We start from the raw sequence: 23,346 nt of genomic DNA on the forward strand, positions 1-23,346 counted from the left end.
TTCGTTCACAAAAGGACCGATGTGAAGAATTGGTCGTACGATAGTCGCGTGAACACATCGCGATAGTGCCAAGCGATCCTCGCTCAAAGCCTTGATGTCATTCATCTCTTGCATCTTTGCATCTAATCAACCTCAAGTCCTTGCTAGTTGCTTGATAGTAGAAGGTTCGACGGGCCCAAACTCCAAGGTACCTCTTGCTGTCGATACTGGGGTAATCCCGCATTCGATAGTTGGCTGACAGTTTAGACGGGTGGAATTTCATACCATATCAGTACGATTTGATGTACGATGAGGTGTCAACGCACATTCGAACGACGATACTGGCGGAGTTTGACGACATGGCGGCCATGGTTCACGTGAAAAGTGGATTATGGCGTAACTCAACCATACTGTGCAATAAAGACGATAGTCGTTGCATCCAGCTAGCATGATGAGTTGTCAGCAGGATTAGACAGCTGCAGCCTGCACAAGCCCAGCACGTGTTGTGTAAGAAGAGGATGACGCGTGGTCAGTAGATCTACAGCACTATCAGCCTACCCGACCAAAATTTGAAATACCAGAGTTGATGGTGACTAGGTTCCACCGTGTCGAGGGGTAAATACTATCCTGGTAATGCCGAGACTCGTGCTCCGTATCAACGCTTGCTCCCTCCGTATGCGTATTTCCGGAGCTCTGGGTATAATCGCGTAAACTGCTGAAGTGAGTATAGCGTTCTCACGTAGTGAGTAGCGAGTGGTTCATATGGTGGAGTCTGGACAACGGAAGGCAGGCTAACGATGAGCTTCGCCGTCAACGGCGCAAAGATGCGGGCCGCGCTTGCCTGCAAAGCACATGTCAAAATCCGAGGCCTAAATCGACGTGCGGTTGCTGACTGTGTCTGTTAGGCGCCCGACGACATGATTCACGAAAGACGCTCCGAGCGAGACGGACGACTCATACAAGCTGTTCTCGTAAGTTCCGGAAATATGACCTCCCGCGTGCGGCGCATGCACTACAGGAGGCCATAGCAATGTCTAAATTGTCATCCGCTCTTGACGCATGCACAGTGATAGTGCCGCTCGACTTCACGAGAAAGGGCGGTAGCACCCCATATCTTTATCACCTGCTGAACATCATCGTCGGGAACGATGTATGCGACGAAAGCCCTGATACTGGACTGACGGTTCCTGCAGGCCCATCAACCTGGTCCTTCGAACAGCGTTGTGACCTGTTCCCAGGCAGGATCGTACCATGGTACTCGCGGATCCGGCTCGGTCCAGCAACCACGTCGCGTTAGAAGACCGGGGAACATGTCATGGGAAAGAGAAACCCCAGTCTGTTGGAGGCTGCGCAAAAACCTGGGGTCAGAATGCGCTATGCACCTTGAAGTTCTCGTAGATATCAAGTGATGCGCCACCTGGTGGGTACTTGTCTTTGTCTCGCCTCTTAATCAACCCCACTTGCACTGTGGTACAGAGCACTATCAGCGCGATAATTCGGTCGGTGGCTGCTGATACTGATGCTGTGTCACTGACATGTTTAGGCCAAATGTGGTGATGGAGGCCGAGTGGCATGAAAGTACATCAGGGCCTAGGCGCAAAGGTCAGAAGAGATTGAGGGGCTTGTGTGAAAGGTAAAATTGCGCTGGTCGGCATGTCCCGTGGATGGAAGGTACGAGTCGGCGACGAGACTTCAGGACGCAGGAACACATTCGGCAGATGTGAGTGAAGGGTAGTGTATATGTTCATGAAGGAGTTCATGGGATTTTGTCCTGCAGGGGAGCGTGGGGAGGGTTCCGAGACGTTCCCGGGCCATCTGCCGGGTCCGCAATCGCAATCGTTTGACATGGTCTAGCCGTTTGCGGCTAGCACCAACGCTATCGAACATCTCGACTCCGGGGATGCGGCCGCCCGGCAACTGCCTCTAGCATGAACGCGGGAGTTGGAAATGAGCTAATGGTAAGCATCCGCATGGTCCCTGATATCAATCGCATGAAGGGGATTGTCGGCATTGTGTTTGTTGTTGGTAATGCGGAATTTGCGAGTGGCTTGCCGCCCACATGTCATGAGGTGGGTGGCTCATCGCAGTACCACGAGAAGCTGTCCTTGGGTAGTCTCTTCTGAACCAGCAACAAAGAATCTAGGATAAGTTTTGAAAGAGGGCCTTCGATGAGCGCTACTCGATAGTATAGCTCCCTTTCCCCTTAGATCTCGTTCACGGTTTTGTAGCCGGGCAAGAGGTCGAAAAGGCGATATTGTGACAGGCCTTACTTCCGGATTCCCCGTTCATGCTAAAGAATTGCATCTCAGACAAGGTTTCACTCCAGGGACAAAAGCTTGATAGTCGATAGAGCCAGGATTTCTCAAGATCCACCACAAGACTGGTCATCTCTTGGCTGCGGACGAATAGGACTCGCCATTCAGATTTCAGTCGAGGTGTCATGCGCCTTTTGCGTGCGCGGGATTGGACCGCACACCCATTCGTATGTACCGCTATCGCATGCAGCAATTCGCGCTATTCAGTGTCGCTTTTCGGAGATGGACGCATCTCGGTGACCGACGGCGAAAACAATGGCGTGTGGATATGGCCTCTTTCAAATTGGCAAGGTGATACACGTCCAGAAGCGTGCGTCTGGACGCTAAGTCTCACAGCCATCCTGGAAGCCACGATTTGCTCTTTCATCTAATTTCCTAACTCGAAAGTGAGGTCACGCGTAATGAATGTGGGACTGCGACACGCCGTTTGGCGGCTGTCAGAAACCGACTTCGCGCGATGATTGAGATCGAGAAAACAGCCACGACAAACGCCCACCGGCTAGAATTCACATCTTCTGCCCGATACATACTACCTCTGCGCCTAGACTGATATATTTGACCTAAGGATTCGGGGCTACTGATTAACAAAGACATCCGACATCATCACCTTTCTAGTGTGCCACGCTTTCCATTTTGACATCTGTCACACGGGTTTAGGACTAGCATTCACCAGCAGTATCTACCTTCACTTCGGTATAAAGCTCGTGTCTCCAACGCATCATTATCATCACCAGCACCTCACTTCTACCATCTTCACCTCTCTCTTCTACTCTCTATTCAAGATCTCCAACATGTTCAGCACCAACACTCTTCTTCTTGCCCTTGGGCTTGCTGCTTCCTCAGATGCTTTCTTCCGATTGTCTTGCCCGGGACGAACTGTCAGAGAGCGACTTGATCCCATTGTCAACCCTGGAGCCGTTTCTGGCCATGTCCACACGATCTCAGGCGGAGCGGCCTTCAAAGCCTCCATGACCTACGCAGACACCCGAGCTTCCAAGTGCTCGTCATGCACGATCAAGGTAAGACAGTCACCTCGTTTTGGTGCTACATGACTAACGATTTGCAGGAGGACATGTCCAATTATTGGACGCCGCAGCTTTACGTCAAATACAAGGACGGATCCGGCTTTGCTCCTGTCCCGGTTATGGGTGACCCAGACGACACCAACGGCGGCATGACCGTCTACTACCTTCAGCGTCGAGGCACCAATCAGACTGAGAAACTCCACGCTTTCCCGGAGGGCTTCCGCATGGTCGCCGGTGACCCATTCACTCGCAGCTACGACGGCAGTCTTGCCGCCCAGGGCATCTCCTTCAACTGCCTTGGTGCGAACAAACCGGAAACTAACGGTTTCCCCGACTACCCATGCCCAGGTGGACTCCGAGCCCAAGTCTACTTTCCTCAGTGCTGGGACGGCAAAACCCTTGACCCTGCCGATCACAAGAGTCACATGAGCTACCCGGAGGGCAATGTGTACAACAGCGGCAACTGCCCAGCCTCGCATCCCGTGCACATGATTTCGATCTTCTTCGAGATCTTCTACGACACTGCCCTATTCGCAGACCAGTGGGTTGATGGCAAGCACCCCTTTGTCTTCGCTCAAGGAGATGCAACCGGCTTTGGTCTCCACGGCGACTTCCTGAACGGATGGGACGTGAACGTGCTTCAGAACGCTGTCGACAACTGCAACGACGCCGGAGGTGCGGTGGAAGACTGCACAGCCGTGACCATGTTCACCGACCGAGAGTGCAACGACTGCAAGATCCCAGTATCGGTCAATGAGAAGACCAGTGGAAAGCTTGCTGCACTCCCCGGCTGCAACCCCGTCACCTATGGCCCGCAACGCGCTGCACCAGGAAGTTGCCCAGACAGCACCACACCATCAACAGACGGCGGCTCCACCGACCACGACGACTTGACCGCGATCCAAGGCTGGGAGTACGTTGGCTGTGGGTCCGACAACGTGAGCGACCGCGCCATGAACGGTTCATGGACCTTCAATGACTACATGTCCATTGAGATCTGCGTCGACTACTGCAATGCCCGCGGCTTCACCTACGCAGCACCCGAGAACGGCAACGAATGCTTCTGCAACAACAGCCTCAACCCCAAGTACGCGCCCAAGGCCGGTATCATGGGCTCATGCACCAAGTCTTGTGTGGGCAACGTCAAGCAGATCTGTGGCGGTGCGAATGCGATGAGCATCTATCACAAGTGCTCCGGCGGCACTTGCCAGAACAACAACGATGGTGGTGCGGCGCCGGTGCAGAGCAAGGCTTCCGTGGCTGCTAGGTGGATTCCCCTGTCGACCCTGGCTACGGTCGCAAAGGCTGCAGAAGCTACTCCGGTGGTTTTGTATGGGTAGACGCGGCATGGATTGCGGACGAACCCTGCGATGTCCAAATTAACGGCTTTGATATCTCCCTTTCAGGGGCTCTTTTCTCTGTAAATCTGCAAGCGCATCAGATATATGATTGATGAATACAAAACATTCTTTCTACTTCACCTGGGCATCGTTCTCCTGACCTGCTTTGCTGATGACCGCCTGAGTGACTTTCCATCTAACAAGAAATATCGACATTCATAGTCAACTGTCATTTAACACAGGAGGCGCAACGCTATAGCGCGGACGGATGCAAGGTACCCGGCCGGCTAGCTTGGAGTGTGGCTCTAGTTTGGTTGTCGATAGCACTAGTGCGTCAGCGCCTTGATCAGAGTGGCTGTGCAACCAGGCTGGAAAGACCCGACATAATGCATCTCAGAAGCGAATCGAGCAAATTGCATATAAAGAAGGCAGCTGAAACAATGCCCAAGAGCACAAAGTGAAAAGCATGGCTCGAAGCAAACCATGTGGAGTAAGAGATGCTGGTACATAATGTAGTTCGTGAAACTGATGGCATAGTCTTCGTATTTAAGCAAACTGCGTCCAGACGCTTGTCAAGGCTTATTATCGGAGCCAAGTACCTGCTACTTGTGACAGCCTTCGTGCTCCGAGCTTCTAGATGACTGCATCCTGTCACCATTGTCATATTGCTTTCCAAGTATCTTTCTCTCAGATGCGCCATCCTCGAGATCATAAGCATCAAGCATTCCGTGTTCTTGTAGTTCGAATCCAAAGTCCTGTCGTGTTGCCGATGGTCGAGTGGCTTCGGGACTGCCGACCAAAGAGGGGGCCACGTGCCTGAGGAATAGCCGCAGGGTTAGGAGAGAACCGGTGATGATGATGAGACTGGCTTCGATAAGACTAGTGGATCGTGTTAGTGAGGGATGCAAAGAGCTGATGCTTGACGAAAGCTGCGCACTTACATCCACAGACTAGGATAAACCGTGTCCCAGGAAGCGTCTTTGGAAGTCAACATTGGGGGAAGCAATGCAACGCGCACCGCACTTGTCACGCATGTACTAGATCCTTAGTCAGCGATACTCGCGCGCTTGAACTTGAAGGCTTACATCGAGCCAACGCTGAAGATGCCTATCACCATAATCTTCCGCTCTCTCGACATTTGTAGTCGCAGAACCATGGGTATCGGTAGGATGATGACCATGATATCCGTGATGATGTTCAGCACCCCGGTAGCGATGTATAATGCTGCTTTGTTCAAACATTGCCCTTCTGTGATGGTGACGTCGATATTCTTCGCAAACGGCTTGCATGCTGCAAGTAAAGAGATAACAATACCGACACAAGATCCGACGACAACAAATATGGTGAAGTACACTCCAGCGCGAAAGCCGCGCGCGGGGCTTAAGTTTAGATAGAGACAAAGGAATGACAGCTTTGCGAAGGCGAGAGCTGGCGAGTATAGTACAGTAGTTGTTAGAGTTATCTAGAGTTCTAGAAGTTAGCAAAAACTGCCGCCGAGGTTGCCCACAGGAGACCGACTCTCGCGATAATGTTCAGTTGATGGCCGGTAAGTTCCCAGGCATGTACACCAATGAGACCTGCTGGTGCCCTGTCTATAATGCTGTTATGAATCTCGTTCCATAAGATAAAGGAAGCAGTGGACAGAACTTACAAATAATGAGTAACTGTACAGGTATCGCAAAGACCTGCCAATCAGCTCATGTCAGCTATGAGCTTTCTTCGACAGAAGGATCGTGGACACCTACCCATGCAAGGAGCAGGCAATCTGGTGCAGCCGTTAGCAAAGATGCATCGCGTTCACGGGAATGACTTACAGTCATCAGACGACAATTTCTTGACTAACACAGCTTTGGTGTAGGCTCGAACGGCCAAAAGAAACGTCGAGATGATCGTTCCCACGATTCCAATCCAGAGGATGATGACTTCACCTCGTCGTTGTGGGTTCTCGAGGTCTACCACGTAGTCATCTGGTGCGCGTACGATTGGCTGAGTGAGATCCACCATCTTCCTACGAGCGTGCTTGCTGTGGAAGCGGCCCTCAAATTGGAATGTTTTCAACAGCGCGACGGGGGCATTACGTCGATTTGAGTCTGGCTGTCTCGCAGGATTCAAAACAAGCTGGGTTGGCAGATCCAGCCAAATGGTAATCCGTCTAAGCGAAGCAGGTTGATTGATCCGGACATTTCATGTGCCGCCACTCTGAGCGAGGCTGAGAGCATAATGCAATGCGTCCTGTCTATCCCCTGTAATGGCAATGATGAATCTCGATCTGATTTTATCGATAGCGCAACACTTCCGACTTAGCTTGTAGGCAACGTGTTTACTCTCAGCCTTATCCATCTTATCTGGGTGCACCTGAGATCTCAAGGTTATCTGCATCGAGTACCTACCCAGGTAGACTCTACATGTGTCGAATTAGCCTTCATTCCACGAAATGATGTACAGTGGCTTGAATCAGAGCTCCCGTCGTGCCGCACAGCGGAACTGCCGTAGCGTTCCTGCTAGCTGAATCCTGCGGGACAGGGTCGGGAAAGGAGAACATGCGCGAAGGATGCAGGCGAACGGGTTGCGGGTCCATCATCTGCTCAGCCGTGTTCTTACTTGCTGTCATTGGATGAAGAGTTGTGTTGCTTGATAAGACGGCAGAGCCGCAACGGCGTTGATCCTTTCGTGTAGAAGACGCCGCAGCCGTGCTTCCGTTGACTCCAGAAAATGGCTGGGCGTTACTCTGTTGGGATTAGCGCCGGCTTGATTAGTAAGTTTCTCCGATGAATGCTCCTCCTTCCCCATTCCCTCATGGTCACGATGCCCAGACTCGCCACAAATTCCACGGCAGACTCCAGATTTGATGTAGTCGAGTTGATGCAGTCGGCACGGAGGTCTCTGCCGGAATGATCTAACGGAGCGTGGAGATCATCTTCGGCTGCTGCCATCCGCGGTCTTGCTGACTCGGTCAATGAGTTTTCACATCTCGGCTGGCATCTGGTCCACCTATGGGATCAGTATCAAAAGGCTGATGACCCGGTATCTTAGAAACTTCTGAGCTGTTTCGTCCTCCTCGTCAAGGACCAGTCACCGCCTGTTCTTGCATCATGTTTTATCTGAGCTTGGCCTTGGGCACCGCGACCCTGCTCAGCGTAACGCGCGCCCAAAACGAATCCTACTGTGTAAGCTTCATGTTGCCTTGTGAGGCTGTTCTGACTTTCTTTAGTGCACAGCTCTGACCCAGAGTCTTGTAGCCAAGCGCGTAACCTACCCTGGTCAGAATGCGTACGACGCGAGTATTGCCTCTTACTTCGATGGAAAGAGCAGACTGTCGCCCAAATGTATCGTACAGCCCACAAACGCCGAGGAAGTGGCTACAATTGTCAAGGCTCTTACGACTGCCAGCACGCAGAAGACTTGCAAATTTGCCGTACGATCTGGTGGCCATACTCCGATTCCTGGCGCCAACAACGTCGACGACGGCGTCACAATCGATTTGCTGAACATGAATGGAACCACCTACAATGCTGATTCTGAGGTAGCAAGCATCTTACCAGCGGCGCGATGGGGCTCTGTCTACGCAGCTCTTGAGCCATTAGGACGTATGGTGGCCGGAGGCCGAGGCAGTACCGTCGGCGTTGGTGGCTACCTACTGGGTGGTGGGATATCTCACTACGCACCTCGCGTTGGATTGTCATGTGACAACGTGATCAATTTCCAGGTCGTCCTTGCCGATGGTCGCATCGTAAATGCCAACAAGACTTCTAATGCTGATCTCTTCACCGCTCTCAAAGGGGGTAATAGCAACTTTGGCATCGTAACACGTTACGACATGGAGACATTTGAGAACGAAGACCTCTGGGGAGGTATCGTTTCATGGCCGGCATCCACCGTCAACCAGCATTTCAAGTCGCTCGTCGACTTTGGTCTCGACCCGAACAGAGATCCAAACGCTGCTCTGATCCTCTTCCAAGGATACTCAACAGCGAGTCCCGTGAACGTCGTAAGAGCTGCGTTTGATTACACCAAACCTGTGGCTCGCCCGGATGCCTACAGAGAGTTTCTCGCCGTCAACAACACCCTCAGCGATTCTACCAAGATCCAGCCAATGAGCGCAATTGCTGCCGAGTTTGGTAGTGACACGACTAAACGGTACGTCTCTGCTGTCTTCGATGTAAGACTATCGCTAATACAAGCAACTAGAGTTCAATTCCGTACCCTCTCATACAAGATTGATTATGAGACTCTTCAGGAGACAGCGCGTCTCTACGACATCATGCTGACGGAGCTTCGAGCCAAGGCCTCTGGACAATGGCGCATCTCATGCTTGCACCAGGTCTTTGCCACAAACTACACGGCGAACAGCACAGCCAGAGGCGGCAACGTGCTTGGGTTGGAACGCTACACTGAAAATTTCATTATGTATCAGTCATACCTGCTTTGGTCCGAGGCGAAGGATGATGACCTGTTCATTACTCAGGGCAAGATGCTGACCGACGGCATTCAGAAGTTTGCCACAGAGAAAGGCACAGCGGTGGAGTACCTGTACCTCAACTATGCCGATAAGGACCAGGATCCACTTTCGGCTTATGGTGCTGACAAGGTGGCGTTCATGAAGACGGTCGCGAAGAAGTACGATCCGACAGGCGTCTACCAGAGTCAATTGCCGGGCGGGTTCAAGATTTCTCAGGTGTAAAATTAACAAACCTACAACAGCCTACAAACCTCAAATAAATTACCCGATTAGGAAGGTCGCAGAAAGCGTCGATCATAGCAATGTATCTTCTTGCGTTGCACGTCGTGGAGGGCCCGGAGACCTTGCTGTCGTCGGCGCGAGGTTTGCCACGGATGTCCGCTATAGATTAGTACGTAACTTCACGGGTCGATCAAATCAGCTTCGCTTAGAACTGAAAGCTCGGCAAACAGATTAGTGTAATAGCTTTCTTAGAATTATGTTTTGTGTTTACAGCGTAATAGAGTATCTTAGAATTAAAAAATTAGGCTTAAATAGATAATAGCTCTCTACTAAGTGTCTTAAAAGTTATAATTAAAGTATAACACGTACTTTATAAAGGTATACGTAAGAGCGCGCTAAGCCTTTCTAGCTTAGTAGCTAATACTCTAGTAGGTAGCTTATCTTAAAAAAAATTGCTATATAAGTAATATAATTACTTTATTATTTTAAAATTTAGATAAAATAGTAATATAACTATAGCTTATTAGTTAAAAAACTATTAGAATAAGTTATAAAGTAAATATACTATATATTCTTATATATAAGTTAGTATATCTTCTTATATTTCTTTAAAGCTAGTACTCTCTTTATACTTATACTATATTAGAATTTTTTATAAACCTCTACTACTTAATAGCCTCTACTATAAGATAACTTATAAATAAATTACTAATAGTATTATCTTTCTTTTATATAATAGTAAGAACTCTTACTCTATACTTTAGATACTATAAGCGCCTTCTTTATTAAGGCTTACTCTTATTAACCTTAACTTTAAAGCTAGTCTTATAGAATAGCTCTCTAACTTCTTCTACTAGAATTCTCTTTTATATTAAGTTTCTATCTACTTTAGTAATATCTAACTCTACTATTACTAAAAAGACACGCGCCTTAGAGATCTTAAAGAGATATCTTTATCTAGTAATATAAATAGAAAAATATAGATATTTATTATAATAGTTAACTCTCTTACTCTTATAGCTATTATTCTTTAAGTATACCTAAAGAATAGTAAGCTTAATAAATAAGAAAGAGAGTTAGTAGAGTTATAGATTAAAGTATTATAAAAGATAGTAAGAAAGGCTAAAAAAGATTATAATAATATAGAGAAAAACTTTATAGCTTATATTTAGTATAGAGAAAGTGTCTTATAGATAAAGTAGATGTTATTACTTATATATAGTAATAAGTAAAAAAGCTAAATATAATTATTATATAGTCTAATACTACTATAGAAGTTAGAAGAATAGTTATATAAGTTTAGTATAGTATTATAAATAGCTATTAAAGATAGTAATTATAGCTTTACTATTACTATTACTATTACTATTACTATTATAGAAATAAATAAGCTATATATTATAAATTTAGCGTTATTAGGCTAGTTAACTTATTAGAATTTTTAAGTTAGTAGCTTTATTAGTAATTAGATAGAACAAAATTTAATCTCTACAAAGTGTAACATAAACTAGGGCTTAAGGCCGCCTAGAATTATGTGCAATCTGTTTTATTCTAAAATGAACTTGTGTTGTCTTCACAAATATGTTGATGGTCTATCGAAGGTGGTGGGCCTCGCTGCGTCGGAGTCGTGAGCGGCTGCCCCGCGCAGCTAGCGACGCCAACCTCGTCGCGTCGCGTCGCGACCTACAAACCTCATTTAGCTGCAATGACCTGATCCGCTACATGCTGGCACAACTCAACGGCCGGCTGTTTCTTCAAGATGACGAACACAGGAACCTCAACGCCGAATTGCTTAAGGAACCAGTACCGCAGCTCAACCGCAATGAGCGAGTCAACACCAAGCACGTAGGCTGGCTTGCCTACGTCGAGATTCTCCGCCGGTATCGACAGCGATTTACTCAGCTTTCCAAGTAACGCCGACGTTACAATCTGCGCAGCCTCCTTCGTACCAGCGGCCGCCTTGATGAGAGCGAGATAGTCGACGGTTGCCGCCTCGCCTTCGCCGCCAGCCCCGGTGCCGTTGACCAACTCGACCTGACCCAGACGAAGGAGATTCTTGAACAGCGGCTTACCCACCCAGTGCAAAACGCCGTCCTGGAACATCCGATACAGCTTCGAAGGCTTATCATGGATGTTCACCACCTGCGCCGCGCCGCCGGCACAATCGTATCCAGGATCACACAAGACATCCAGAATCGCCATTAGCTGCTTCTGCGTCAGCCCACCCAGCCCAGCGCGCAGACTCTTCGTCACGTCCTCAAAGTTGTCACTCGCCCATCCAGCCTCTAGCACCAAACCGAGATCGAACGAGACGCCATTCAGCCCACTGGCGGCACGGTGCCGCGCGAGCGCATCTTCGAAAGTGTTACCGGCTGCATAGTTGGCTTGCGCGGGGTTGCCGATGATGCCGCTCATGGAGGAGAGGAAGACCATAAAGTCCATATCCTTGGGCAGGAGTTCGTGAAGGTTCCACGAGCCTTGATACTTGGGCGCCAGTGCACGGTGGAACTGCGAGACGGTCATGTTGGAGAGCATGTTGTCCGACAACACCATCGCCGCCTGGATGCAGCCCTTGATCGGCGGCAGCGTTTTGCTAGCTTCCTCGAGGGTGCTCTTGAGGACCGCGCGGTTCGAGATATCCGACGCCGGCGCATGGACTACGACGCCTTGGGCTTCCATCTCTTGGATGAAGGCGATCACATCGGCGCGTCCAGCTACGCCTCGCGACGAGGTAACGAGGAAATGCCGTGCGCCGCGGGACGCCATCCAGCGCATGATCTCGCGCCCCAAACCGCCCAAACCACCGCTAATGACATATGTAGCTTGCTCCTCAAACGCGTACGCCGGCTTCTGCGCGGGCTGATACACCACCACATCTCCCGACTTTTCGAAATCGATGACGGCCTTCCCTGCAATCTTACCGCCCTGCAACGCGCGCATCGCTTCCTCAATCTTACTCGGCGCAAACGCATGCAGCGGCTTGGGATTGTGGAGCTCAGGATTCGCCGCGAACAGACTAAAGACGTCGTCGAGCACGAGTTGCATCAGGGGCTTGTTCTCAGCGTACATACCCGCGACGTCCACGGCTGCGAATGTGACATTGCGCAGGAAGTGGCCCATCTCAAGCGTGTTGTTGGCGAGGATATCGGCTTTGCCAATGTCGATGAAGCGACCAAAGGGCGCTGTGCAGCGCCATGAGTGTTGGAGAAGTTCGCCTCCTAGAGAGTTCAGGACGACGTCAACACCGCGGTTGGCTGTGGCATGGAACACATCGTCGACGAAGCTCGCCTCTCTGCTGTGGAAGATGTGGTCGTCCGCGAGGCCGTAAAGCTCCCTGACCAGCTGGCGCTTCCACTCGCTTCCAACCGTGACGAACACCTCCGCCCCACGCAGCTGCGCGAGCTGCACAGCAGCCTGTCCCACCGCACCAGCACCGGCGTGAATCAATACACTCTCGCCCTTGCGCAGCCGTCCTACATAGTCGAAAGCATACACAACCGTAGCCCATACAGCAGGAATGGCAGCCGCATCCAAGAACGATATGTCTTCGCGTGGGATCCTACGAGTCGATGCCTCGTCGCAGCGCACGTAGGTTCCACAGCAGCCACCCGTCGAGAAGATGAAGTACATGACGCGGTCCCCAGGCTGCAACGTGCAGTCTGGTCCAGCGCGGATGACGGTGCCAGAGCCTTCGAGGCCGAGACCATCGCCTGGCACTTGACCCAGGGATATCATTACATCGCGGAAGTTGAGGGAAGCGGCTGCTACTTCGATTTCAACTTCACCCGGGTGCAGCTCTGTGCTGGAAGGGATGGTCTCGGTGTAGTACAGGGTGTCGAGCAAACCAGGCTGTTGGATGGTCAAGTTTATGCGCGGTTTGGGGGATGCTTGGCCAAGTGTGAAGCTGACTTTGTCGGGAAGCTTCGCGCGCGCGGCAAGGGTTTGATTAACGCTCTTCTGTGGGACGATTCGCGGAATGTGGATGAAGCCGTTATGCACTGCAAACTCGGAATCGGCGTCTGCGCTCTTGTCTCCTATCTTGTGGAAGTGCTCCAGGAGACGGACCACATGGCTCGCTCCCTCAGCTGGGTCATTGGTCTCCAAACTCAAGGTGACGAAGGCCTGATCACCCCGCTCGGAGCAAATACTTCTCGAGAAACCGACTGCCATCTCCGCGGCGGGGTTGCCAGCACCAGGACTGCCGCCGCGTGTCACCCAGAGGACTGTCTTGGCGTCCAAGCTGATCTTTTTGAGGGCTTCGAACTCGGGTTCTGCGATGGTGCCGAGAATGGAAGTGTCGAGCTCGAGCAAGCTGATGACTTTGGTGCTGCTCAAATCCAATCCAGCGGCAATGATACCTTCGAGAGTGTGTGTCTCAGTCTTGCCGATCCACGGCAAAGTAGTGAGCTTCGCCATCAGCGTATCGGCAGAAGTAGCCTGCGCAGCATCCGCGATGATGACCCACCTTTCAAGCTGCGCTTGAACCTCAGCCTCCTCTGGCCTCGTTGCGACGAGCGTTGAGACACGGTGCCGAGGTTTGTACTCATTGTCCCTAAACACCATGTCGACACCTGAGAAGCCCGCGGTCTTCAGCGCAGCGTCCCATCCTTCTTCGGTCAAAATCGGTCCCAGCGCCTCGTCTTCTCCGGGCACGGCGTCAACTTCCTCGCCTTCCCACCAATGGCCCTCGCGCATCCACCACCCTGGCAATAAGCCGAAGATAATGCCATCGCGAATGTTGTCGACGGTGGTCTCCATCATGATGAGCTTGCCACCAGGGCGGAGGAGGGCGTAGAGATCGCGAAGACATTTCATGAGATCCGATGTGGTGTGAATTACGTTGCAGGCCATGATCACATCGTAGCTGCCGAGCTCGAAGCCCTGGAGAGAGGGGTCGATCTCTAAATCCAGTTTGGCGAAGCGCATATGCTTCTCTGCGAATGCGAACTTCTCGCGAGCCTTCTCAAAGAAGCCGACTGAGATGTCGGTGTAGGCGTACTCGCTGAAGCGCACCAACTGATCAACCTGAAGACCTTCATCATCTACCAGAAACGGTAGCACTTTGGAGGTGGCACTGCCAGTCCCTGAGCCAACCTCGCAGATCCTGAGCTGAGGATTCGCGTGTGCAAGGATGTTCATATACGCGCCAGCCTTACGGTAGTGGCGCGAGTAGAAGTCGCAGTGGTAGAAATCTGTCTCTGTGTCAGTCTACCTGTTCATGTCCACGGTATGAGTTGTTCAACTTACCGTTAGCCAGATTGCCTTCAAAGATAATCTGTAGCGCATTGTCCGTCCCGGTCAAGATCCCATATAAATGCTCACCAGCCTTCTTCACCAGCTTCTGCGTCGGCTCGTCATCTGCCTCGCGCAAGACATCCTCAATGCTCAAATGCCCTAATCCTCGGGACTCCAATGTATACTTCTCCCTATTTGCACGGACTTTGCGTAGGAAGTCCACGTACTTGGTCAGGTGGTTGTCAAATGTCACCGGCTCGCCGTTCTCGATCTTGTCCAGCGCTTGCTCGATGAAAAACAACGCAATGGCGTCCGCGCGGTCGACAGCCTCAGCGTCCTTGGGGTCAGGAGAGAACTGCGGGTCGCGCGCGAAGAGCGCCTTCAAGTATGTCTCTGTCTCGGCTTTGCTTAGCAGCGAGAGGTCGGGCTTGAAGTCGATGCCGTATGAGAAACGACTTGCACCATCATCGTCACGTGTGCTGCTGCCCGCACCAGCGATGACAGTTCCGCGCTCACCCTTGGCGACGATGACCGGCTCGCCCGTCTCAGCAAGCAACGTACTTGCATCCCACTCAAACTCTCTGAATGTGCGAGCCACCTCCTTTGTCGCGACATGCAGCAGCGGGTTGCCAGGCAGCGTGAACAGCTTGTGCGATATCCACAGGTCCTTGAGGTTACTGAACATGAGCGTTGGGATCGGTTCCCACCCACCCATACTCAGCGAGACAAAGCCCACATGGAATACCGAGTCGAACGTTGTGGGGTGAATGACACACGGGTCCTCGGCGGCATACGGCATACTCTTCGCATAGTCCCGAAGCGCAAGAGTGCCAGTTGCACACCCGTTGCGAGAGTACTTGATATCCCGCAAGCCCTGGAAATACGGCCCATAGTCAAACCTAAAGATGAGTGTACGAAGTCAGTATTTGTCTCACATATAGTTCGTACTTGGATATTACTAACCCAGATCTCTTACTCAGGTTCTCGTACAGCTGGGCGCTCTGCACACTCAACGTGCATTGCTTCGCCGCGCTTGCGTGCTCCTCGCCCACAGCTTTCACCCATCTAGCTTTACGCGAGGTTGTCTCTGGAGACGGCTCACTTTCCTCAAGCTCGACGCGAATACTACCAAACGCGCACTCAATCCACTCGTTGCCGCCGAGAGTAAACACGCGCCAGTCATACACGCCTTGTGCAGCGTCTTTGGCAGTATGCCGGCGCGGTTGTAGGTAGATCTTGGCCTCGGTGCCTTTCTCCGTCTCGTTCACGGGTATAGAGCGCATGAAACGAATGTTTTCAAGTCTATACCCGCTGATGGCTGCGCAAGGCGGAAGCAGCTGACGCGCAGCTTCGATGGCCATTACGAGCATACCCGTGCCGGGGTAGAGCGGCGAGCCTTCGAGCGCATGGTCAACGATCCAAGGAGCTTCCGCGAGGCGTATTTTGTGATGCCAGGTGGGTTGGGCAGCGTTGAAGTCGTTTTCGCGTAGACCCAGGAGAGCATGTCGCCGGAAGGGGCGCTGGGAGTAGAGGGCGCTGAGACGGGGTTCGTCCCAGTAGAGCTTGGCCCGGGAGAAGGGGTAGGCGGGAAGATCTGTTAGTCGCTTTGGCTTGGCTGTAGGCTTGAGAGTGGCTTGGTTGGGCAAGTTGAGGTCGATGGGGAGGCCAGCGCTCCAAAGAGCGCCGATGGTTTCGAGGAGGGTGCGGACGTCAGGCTGACGAGAGTTGAGCACAGCTGCGTACGACCATTTTTCCTCGCCTTCGCCTAGGTGCTTGAGAATATCTTTGACGGGGCGTCGGAGAGCGGATTGAGGGCCGATCTCGACGAAGAATTTGGAGACCTGCTTCTGTTCGCTTACCAGCGCTGTTACTGCGTCAGTGAACAGGACTGGGGAGAGCAGGTTCTTCACCCAGTAGCTCGGACTCGCAAGACCCTCCAGTGTGATGAAGCTGCCTTCAGTGGATGAGAAGAAGGCGACAGTGCTTGGCTCCTTGCCTTCCCTTACCGGTGCGCGTATCCCAGCCAGTAAACCCTCATACTCCACCGCGCCATCCCGCAACGCTTCGGAATGATACCCAATCTTCACAGGTAGCTTCCGTGCAAAGACCTCATCAGCATCCAGCGTGTCGAACAAACGCGAGATAGCCACTGTGGGTCCCGATAACGTGACGTTGACAGGACTGTTCTCGCATGCGACAGTCACCGTTGGCTCAGCCGTCAGATATGTCCGGACAGCCTCCTTGCCCAAGCCCACAGACATCATTGTCGTCGGCTCTCTCGCTGGGTCAGACGCCAGCTTATCGGCGACAACACCGCGGAAGTAGGCCACTCGCCACGCACTCTCGCGATCCAGTCCACCTGCACAGTACGCAGCTGCAATTTCACCCGACGAATGTCCAACCACAGCACGGGGGATGATACCCCATGTGCGAAGTAGATCGACGAGCGCCACCTGAATAGCTGTACAGAGAGGTTGTGACAGCGCTGGCTTGGACACCTGACTCGTGTCCTCGTTCTTCTCGAGCTCCTCTAGCACAGACCAGGTGCTACCGAGAGTAGCAAGATACGCGTCGCAGACCTGGAGACTCTGACGAAAGACGGGATAATGCAGGAGACCGGCCGCCATACGGGAATACTGTGCGCCTTGCCCTGTGAACACGAAGGACAAGTCAGGGGCCGAGGAAGTACTGCTGAAGATGCTGGGCGAGACGATAGTGGTGAGATCGTCGGTAGGGGATGAGATGACGGCGTAAGACCGGAATTGGAGAAGAGATCGGTGAGAGGATAGGGTATGTGTTAGATTTGAGAGGAAGTTCGCGGTGGTGGGGGCTTCGTTTGAAGAGAGAAACGTCTGGAGGGCTTCTGCTTGGCGCTTCGTGCCGTCGCTGTCTGCAGCTGAGAAGGGGATGATGGCGTATGGAGTTGTGAACGGGAGAACGCCGTCGCCATTACCGTTCCTGTGTCCATTTTTGTGGCCGTTGGTATGTATGGACTCTCCGACAGATTGGTGCAAACCTTGAAGGCCGTGGGTGCGCAGGTAGTTGTATGCGTCGTCGAGGATGACATGGGCGTTGCTACCTCCATAACCGAAGGAGGAGACGGAAGCCCTGCGAATTTCTGTTGCTGGCCATGGGACTGCTTCTCTTGGGAATGCGAGCTGCAGGCCAGTTACATCGATAGCAGGATTCGGCTTCTCGAACATGGCAATTGGCGGAATCGCCGCATTCTCCAGCGCGAGAACTGCTTTGATGACACCAGCCATACCCGAAGCGCCCTCCAAATGACCGATATTCGCTTTCACAGATCCCATGTAAAGCGGTCTGTCCGCCTTACGACCATCGCGGAAAGCCTGCCCTACAGCTCCCGCCTCAACAGGATCACCAACCGGTGTGCCAGTCCCATGAGCTTCAGCGTAGTCGGTATCAGCAACATCGAGCCCTGCAACACGATACGTATCCCGCAGCAAATCCAGCTGTGCCTGCTGGCTCGGCTGTGTGATACTCGGCGTCCTTCCATCCTGATTCGCACCTGTCGCCCTAATGACCGCCCTGACAACGTCGCCATCCCTCAGCGCCGCATCCAGCGGCTTCAGCAAGACGAAGCCAAAACCCTCGCCCCTCGCGTAGCCATTCGCCTTGGCATCAAAACTATAGCTCTTTCCATCCACGCTCAGAAACCCGCCGTTACTGAGTGCAAGCGCCTGGCTCTCGGGTGTGATGAATGTGTTTGCGCCGCAGACAAGCGACATCTTGCTCTCTCCCGCAAGAATACTTTGCGCACCAAGATGCAGCGCGTACAACCCTGATGAACACGCCGTATCGACCGTCAAACTCGGCCCTGCGAGATCGAAGAAATGACTAATGCGGTTACTCAGCATTGACGACCCGTTCGCTGTGGCATGATACCGGGACTGTGCACTAAAGTCTCGACCTGTTATTGTCTCGCCGTCGCGGGAGAAGGAGGCGCAGTAGACAGATGTGGAAGAGCGAGAGAGTGTTCCCATCGGTATTCCGGCGTTTTCAAATGTGCGGTAGGCGCCTTCGAGGAGGCCGCGTTGTTGCGGGTCGAGAACCGAGGCTTCGGCGTAGGACATGTTGAAGAAGGGGGCGTCGAAACTGCGGGGGTCTTCTTCCATGAAATGGGCGTGTCGGATGCGTAGGCTGTCTAGACGATTTGGGTCGGGGTGGTAAAATGCTGTTGGTTCAAGTTAGCTTGGGATCATTTTTGCTTCCGTAGGGGGGATGGTTGCATACCATCTATATTGAAGCGGTCGGCGGGTATCTCTTTAGACACATTTCGAGCACTCATTATCAAATCCCAAAAGGAGGAGGCGGATACAGCGTCGCCTGGGAACTTCATGTTCATGCCGATGATGGCTATGGGTGTTGTCTTATCGGTAGTAGCCATGATTGCGGTATCTGGTGTGGTATTCAAGCTTAACGAATACAAGCTTTTCAACGTCCTGTAACCTTCTTGCCAAGCGTAGATGTTCCTAGGCTTAACGATAAAGTTCGTGGAAGATTATCTGGGATGGTCGGAAAGTACAGTTCAAGTCTGGGAATTCGATATGCAGAAGCTCGTTTCGTTGAAAAGACAGTGACCAAGCTTTGCTAAATACAACAAGCATCTCGCCGAAAACCGCTTCCATCATAGTCATGACCCATGAGTACCTTCCTTGTGTCAAAGGATCAGAGTAGCTACCATGGTGTCAGGCACATTACTGTATGTGGAGACGCTAAACCGGTCAGTACCGCATGCGATTGTACCCACCTCGGTGGCTGTTGAACCGGCCGGACTCTGTGAATTGTGGCTAGGGGGTAATCCGGTGGCTAGGTATTACTCCGGTGGTTAGGCCATAGCTCGGTGGCTTTACGTATGATACGAGTACGATTCAGGGACCGTTTTGACCCACAAATGCAAACACCTCACCTTCGAGGGCTCACCGCTGCCACTAAAGTCCTCCAGAGAGTAACGTGTTCTGATGATGGATCACAAACAGTATCTCCGAATCTCAACACAACGCAGTCGACATGTCTTTGTGGGACCGAATCAACAGTCGCCTCACCTTCCAAAGCGGTATAGGCTTCATGTACCGCCAACTGTTCATGCATCCTCCGCCAATCGCAGCAGGAGTCACTCTTGAAGGTCAGACAGCCATTATCACCGGCGCGAATACCGGCCTGGGGTTCGAGGCAGCGCGACAGCTCCTCCAGCTAGATCTCTCTCGGCTCATTTTAGCCGTCCGATCGCAGGCCAAAGGCGACGTTGCAGCAGAAGCCCTCCGCAGGGAGTTTATACGCGCTGAAGTCGAAGTCTGGATCCTAGATATGGAAGATCCCGAACCTGTCGCGGCGTTTGCCAGACGATGTCAGACTCTGGCTAGGCTGGACATGGTCGTTTTGAACGCCGGTGTGCAGAACAAGGACTATGTTGTCTCTCCCAAGACAGGCAAAGAGCAGACTTTCCAGGTCAACTACCTCTCGACTATCATGTTGGCTGTGCTTCTCCTGCCGATATTGCGAGCCAAAACCGGGTTGGTGGGACGGCCGGCGAGGCTCACAGTTGTAACGTCGACGACGGCATATTTTGCGGATTTCGACCAAGAAAAACCAATCTTGCCGCAGTTCGACGAGAAGTATGATGTTACGAAATGGTATGCGCGCGAGAAGTTGTTACAGATGATTTTTGTGAGGAGGCTGGCATCGCTTGTGAACTCCGATGAGGTGATTGTCAACACAGTTTGTCCTGGGCTGGTAGGAGAAACGGAGATCTGGCGTACATTGAACGCAAATGCTGTCATGAGGTATATGTTGATAGTGTACTTCGCTTTGTTTGGTAGAAGTTTGGCGGAGGGTGCCAGTACGTATGTTCATGCTGTAGTAGTGGCAGGCCGAGAAAGCCATGGGGGTTTCTTGAGTGAGTGGGGAGTACGTCCGTAAGTCGAGAAACTGCAACGATGCACTCTGACTGAGGTTTTTGCTGACACTGTTGTAGTTATCCCGTTCTGATGTATTCGAGACGTGGTGACGATCTGGAAAAGAAGGTTCTGAGCGAGACCAGGCAGATGTTGGAATCCATGGACGTTTCGCACAGCGCAATGCAAGACTTTTAGTTGGGAGGGTCAGATTAAACTGCCATATCGCAGTGCTAAAGATATTGACGTCATCAAAACGCAGGCAGCTCTTTCCGCATCAAGTTTCTTACTAGTGAAGTTGACCTGGTTTAAGACACTTCATATAGCTGCAACCTAGCCCGTAACATAGGTGGTAGCTGCGTTCGAAGAATTGGAGAAGAGAAAGGTTGTTGTTCGCGACGCGGCGAGACGCGACAGATGGCGGGACGAGATCCATGCCAAGCCCTCGGAGCCTCGGCTCCTGCCTCCGAGGTTTCTGCCTCCCGCCTGCCCATGGGCAGAGAACACCTGAGCTTCATCATCATTGCAACCTCAGCTGTTCCCACACTACATCTTTACTCCGGATCTAACCTCTCTCGTCTGAGGATAAGCCTCACGTTCAAAGGCGGTTGCACGTAAGATGCGCGCACGCGTTGATCGTGCCATGGTTGTTCAAGCCACTCGCGGTCCGCAAGCTCAATATCGTACTTCCACAGCAGCCGGGTCAATATCTGCTTTATCTCGGAATGTGCCAAACTAGTCACGAATTCTCAGTCAGCGAAATCTTTCGTATTCATACCTGAGACAGGACGTGGCGTACTTCTGACCGACACAGCTGCGTTTTCCTGTCGAGAAGGGCTGGAATGCCGCTCTCTTATCCGCTTCAAAGCGAGGATCTCCGAGCCAGCGCTCTGGGGCGAAAACTTCTGGTTCCGTGAAGTTGGCTGGGTTATGATACATCGCCCAGTGCCAAATGTCCACGCATGTCTAGGTTTTTCCCATTGCAATCAGCGATGTGCTCAGAAGTCCGCAGAAGGATTTGCGGGGATGCTCTTGAGACTTACCCCTCCAGGCAGAAAGTGCCCCCCGACGACCTCGCCATTGCACTGAATCAGTCGTGGCACTGAGCCCACGGCAGCCGGATGAATACGCAAGGTCTCGTCTATGACAGCCGAGAGGTATCTGAGACGCTGCGCACTGAGGAGTGTGATCTCTTCTTCGCTATCGAAAGATGCGTCGATCTCTTTCCTTAGATTAGCGAGCGTCTCAGGGTGGGTGCAAAGGAGATAAGTTGCCCCAGCAAGTCTGACACAAGAGATGGTCAGTACATTGGTACTTCCAAATGAAATGGACAAAAGAGGAAAGGTTCGTCATACGCAACTGCAGTTGTTTCGGACCCGGCCACGACGAAGATGCTCGCGTTGTGGCAGATTGCCTCGAAGGAAAGGCCCTATCGCCCAGCCGTTAGATCCTTGAGCGGGATTGGGACCAAGAGAGCATTGTGGATGCACTCACGCATCTTCCCTGAGCATTGTCGGATTTCATCTCTTCAATGAAGTCCGGCCGGCTAGGCTCCAAAGCTAAACGCTTCGCAACTTGAGTACGCATGAACAGATTATGCTTCGCAATGATCTTCTTGGCAAACATTCTAACAAACGGGCTTATCATCGCCTCCAACAACGGATACGCCCGCCGGAAGTGTGCCATGTCATGCTGCGCAACGAAGAACTCCAATATTGTCGCAACCCATGGATGAAACTCCCTCCGCTCCATATTCGCAAAAGGCTCGCCGAAGCTGAGATCGCCAATGACATCAAACGAGAAGAAGTTGAACCACTTGGCTAGGTCCAGGGGTTGACCTTCGGCGCAGTGCTCCCCAAAATAGCTGAAGAGTTGGTCGATATGGTGGCGGATGATATGCTCCTGGCGCTGTATGCCTTGCCCAGAGAACGCGGGCGCTAGCAGACGACGTTGATGCGTGTGAGATTCTGTGTCGGCCCCGATGATGCCTGAGGCGACTTCGGCTACGAAGCCTGGGTGCTTGAGGTTCTCTGGTTGACCGGGCTTACGATGCCCGTACACTTCTTTCCATGCTGTTGCGTGGAGGCATGACACTGAGTCTGGGCTTGTGCGGACAACGTCGCCGTACCTCTTGTGCAAGGCCAGGATCTGTTTGTGCGGCGTGCTCGACCATGACATCAACAGGAGTGGGAGTGGCGATACAGACCACAGGAACGGGCCGGGCACTTTCTTAAGTGGGTTAAAGTATAGATTGTATACAACGGACCATAAGGTATGCCCAAAGACCTGTAGCGTACGTCAGTGGAGGTATCCTACGTGTCATTCCTCCGGGGTTAATACGGCGCATAGGGCGACTTCTAACAATACCCAGAATGAGAGGAGCTCCTGATGGTCAGTGAGTGCATCAAGAGGCCATGTATAAGCGGAGCCCATTGTGCGCAAAATGAAGAAAGCTTGTTGTCGAAGCTCTTTCGCAGTGTATACGAATACAAAATACGGGTTGTGGCAGCATCCCATGCACTGGAGAAGGTGATTGCCGAGTTCGATAGCTCAACACGCGCAGTTGCGAAGTCAACTATGGAAGACGATTGCACCGAGCCTTACATTGCATGCCGTCTCAATGCTTCCCATAGCGGCTAAGTCATGGTCTTCAGCCAGGATCATGCATCTGCGGCGGAGTAGTGCAATGTTCCCACCCACGCTTCGTGGGCCCTTCGACTCAGTGCCGACTACAGATATCCGGTCGCCGTTGTTGCACGTCAGCCAGCACCTAGGGTACCCACAGAGGAGCCGACGCGGCCGACGGACGAGTTGGTCACAGAATCCAGATCAACCATGGCGGTGTGAGGCTAGGGC

General features: G+C 52.0%; 6 protein-coding genes across 6 annotated transcripts; 3 read left to right on the forward strand and 3 right to left on the reverse strand.

Moving 5' to 3' along the window:
- Window positions 1-3,085: 3,085 nt before the first annotated feature.
- Window positions 3,086-4,659, forward strand: J4E87_004304 (uncharacterized protein; the record flags this gene model as incomplete). The annotated part of the gene is made up of 2 exons (XM_049375926.1): window positions 3,086-3,313; window positions 3,361-4,659. The coding sequence occupies 2 exons, from the start codon at window positions 3,086-3,088 to the stop codon at window positions 4,657-4,659; spliced, it is 1,527 nt and encodes a 508-aa protein (XP_049234135.1).
- Window positions 4,660-5,261: 602 nt separating this feature from the next.
- Window positions 5,262-7,270, reverse strand: J4E87_004305 (uncharacterized protein; the record flags this gene model as incomplete). The annotated part of the gene is made up of 9 exons (XM_049375927.1): window positions 5,262-5,538; window positions 5,601-5,696; window positions 5,745-6,121; window positions 6,178-6,251; window positions 6,311-6,344; window positions 6,405-6,424; window positions 6,474-6,749; window positions 7,050-7,060; window positions 7,137-7,270. 9 exons carry the CDS (start codon window positions 7,268-7,270, stop codon window positions 5,262-5,264), a joined length of 1,299 nt encoding a protein of 432 aa, XP_049234136.1.
- Window positions 7,271-7,675: 405 nt separating this feature from the next.
- On the forward strand, window positions 7,676-9,340 carry J4E87_004306 (uncharacterized protein; the record flags this gene model as incomplete). The annotated part of the gene is made up of 4 exons (XM_049375928.1): window positions 7,676-7,683; window positions 7,796-7,826; window positions 7,871-8,796; window positions 8,848-9,340. The coding sequence occupies 4 exons, from the start codon at window positions 7,676-7,678 to the stop codon at window positions 9,338-9,340; spliced, it is 1,458 nt and encodes a 485-aa protein (XP_049234137.1).
- Window positions 9,341-11,032: 1,692 nt separating this feature from the next.
- Window positions 11,033-18,983, reverse strand: J4E87_004307 (Type I Iterative PKS; the record flags this gene model as incomplete). The annotated part of the gene is made up of 4 exons (XM_049375929.1): window positions 11,033-14,532; window positions 14,588-15,474; window positions 15,539-18,770; window positions 18,830-18,983. The coding sequence occupies 4 exons, from the start codon at window positions 18,981-18,983 to the stop codon at window positions 11,033-11,035; spliced, it is 7,773 nt and encodes a 2,590-aa protein (XP_049234138.1).
- Window positions 18,984-19,606: 623 nt separating this feature from the next.
- J4E87_004308 (putative secondary metabolism biosynthetic enzyme) lies at window positions 19,607-20,688 on the forward strand (the record flags this gene model as incomplete). Its single annotated transcript, XM_049375930.1, has 2 exons — window positions 19,607-20,379; window positions 20,571-20,688. 2 exons carry the CDS (start codon window positions 19,607-19,609, stop codon window positions 20,686-20,688), a joined length of 891 nt encoding a protein of 296 aa, XP_049234139.1.
- Window positions 20,689-21,933: 1,245 nt separating this feature from the next.
- J4E87_004309 (uncharacterized protein) lies at window positions 21,934-23,327 on the reverse strand (the record flags this gene model as incomplete). Its single annotated transcript, XM_049375931.1, has 2 exons — window positions 21,934-22,719; window positions 23,274-23,327. The coding sequence occupies 2 exons, from the start codon at window positions 23,325-23,327 to the stop codon at window positions 21,934-21,936; spliced, it is 840 nt and encodes a 279-aa protein (XP_049234140.1).
- Between the last annotated feature and the right edge of the window lie 19 nt (window positions 23,328-23,346).

The sequence above is a fragment of the Alternaria ethzedia genome, assembly GCF_023757985.1.
Source record: "Alternaria ethzedia strain BMP 0044 chromosome Unknown scaffold_8, whole genome shotgun sequence".
NCBI classification, from domain to species: domain Eukaryota; kingdom Fungi; phylum Ascomycota; class Dothideomycetes; order Pleosporales; family Pleosporaceae; genus Alternaria; species Alternaria ethzedia.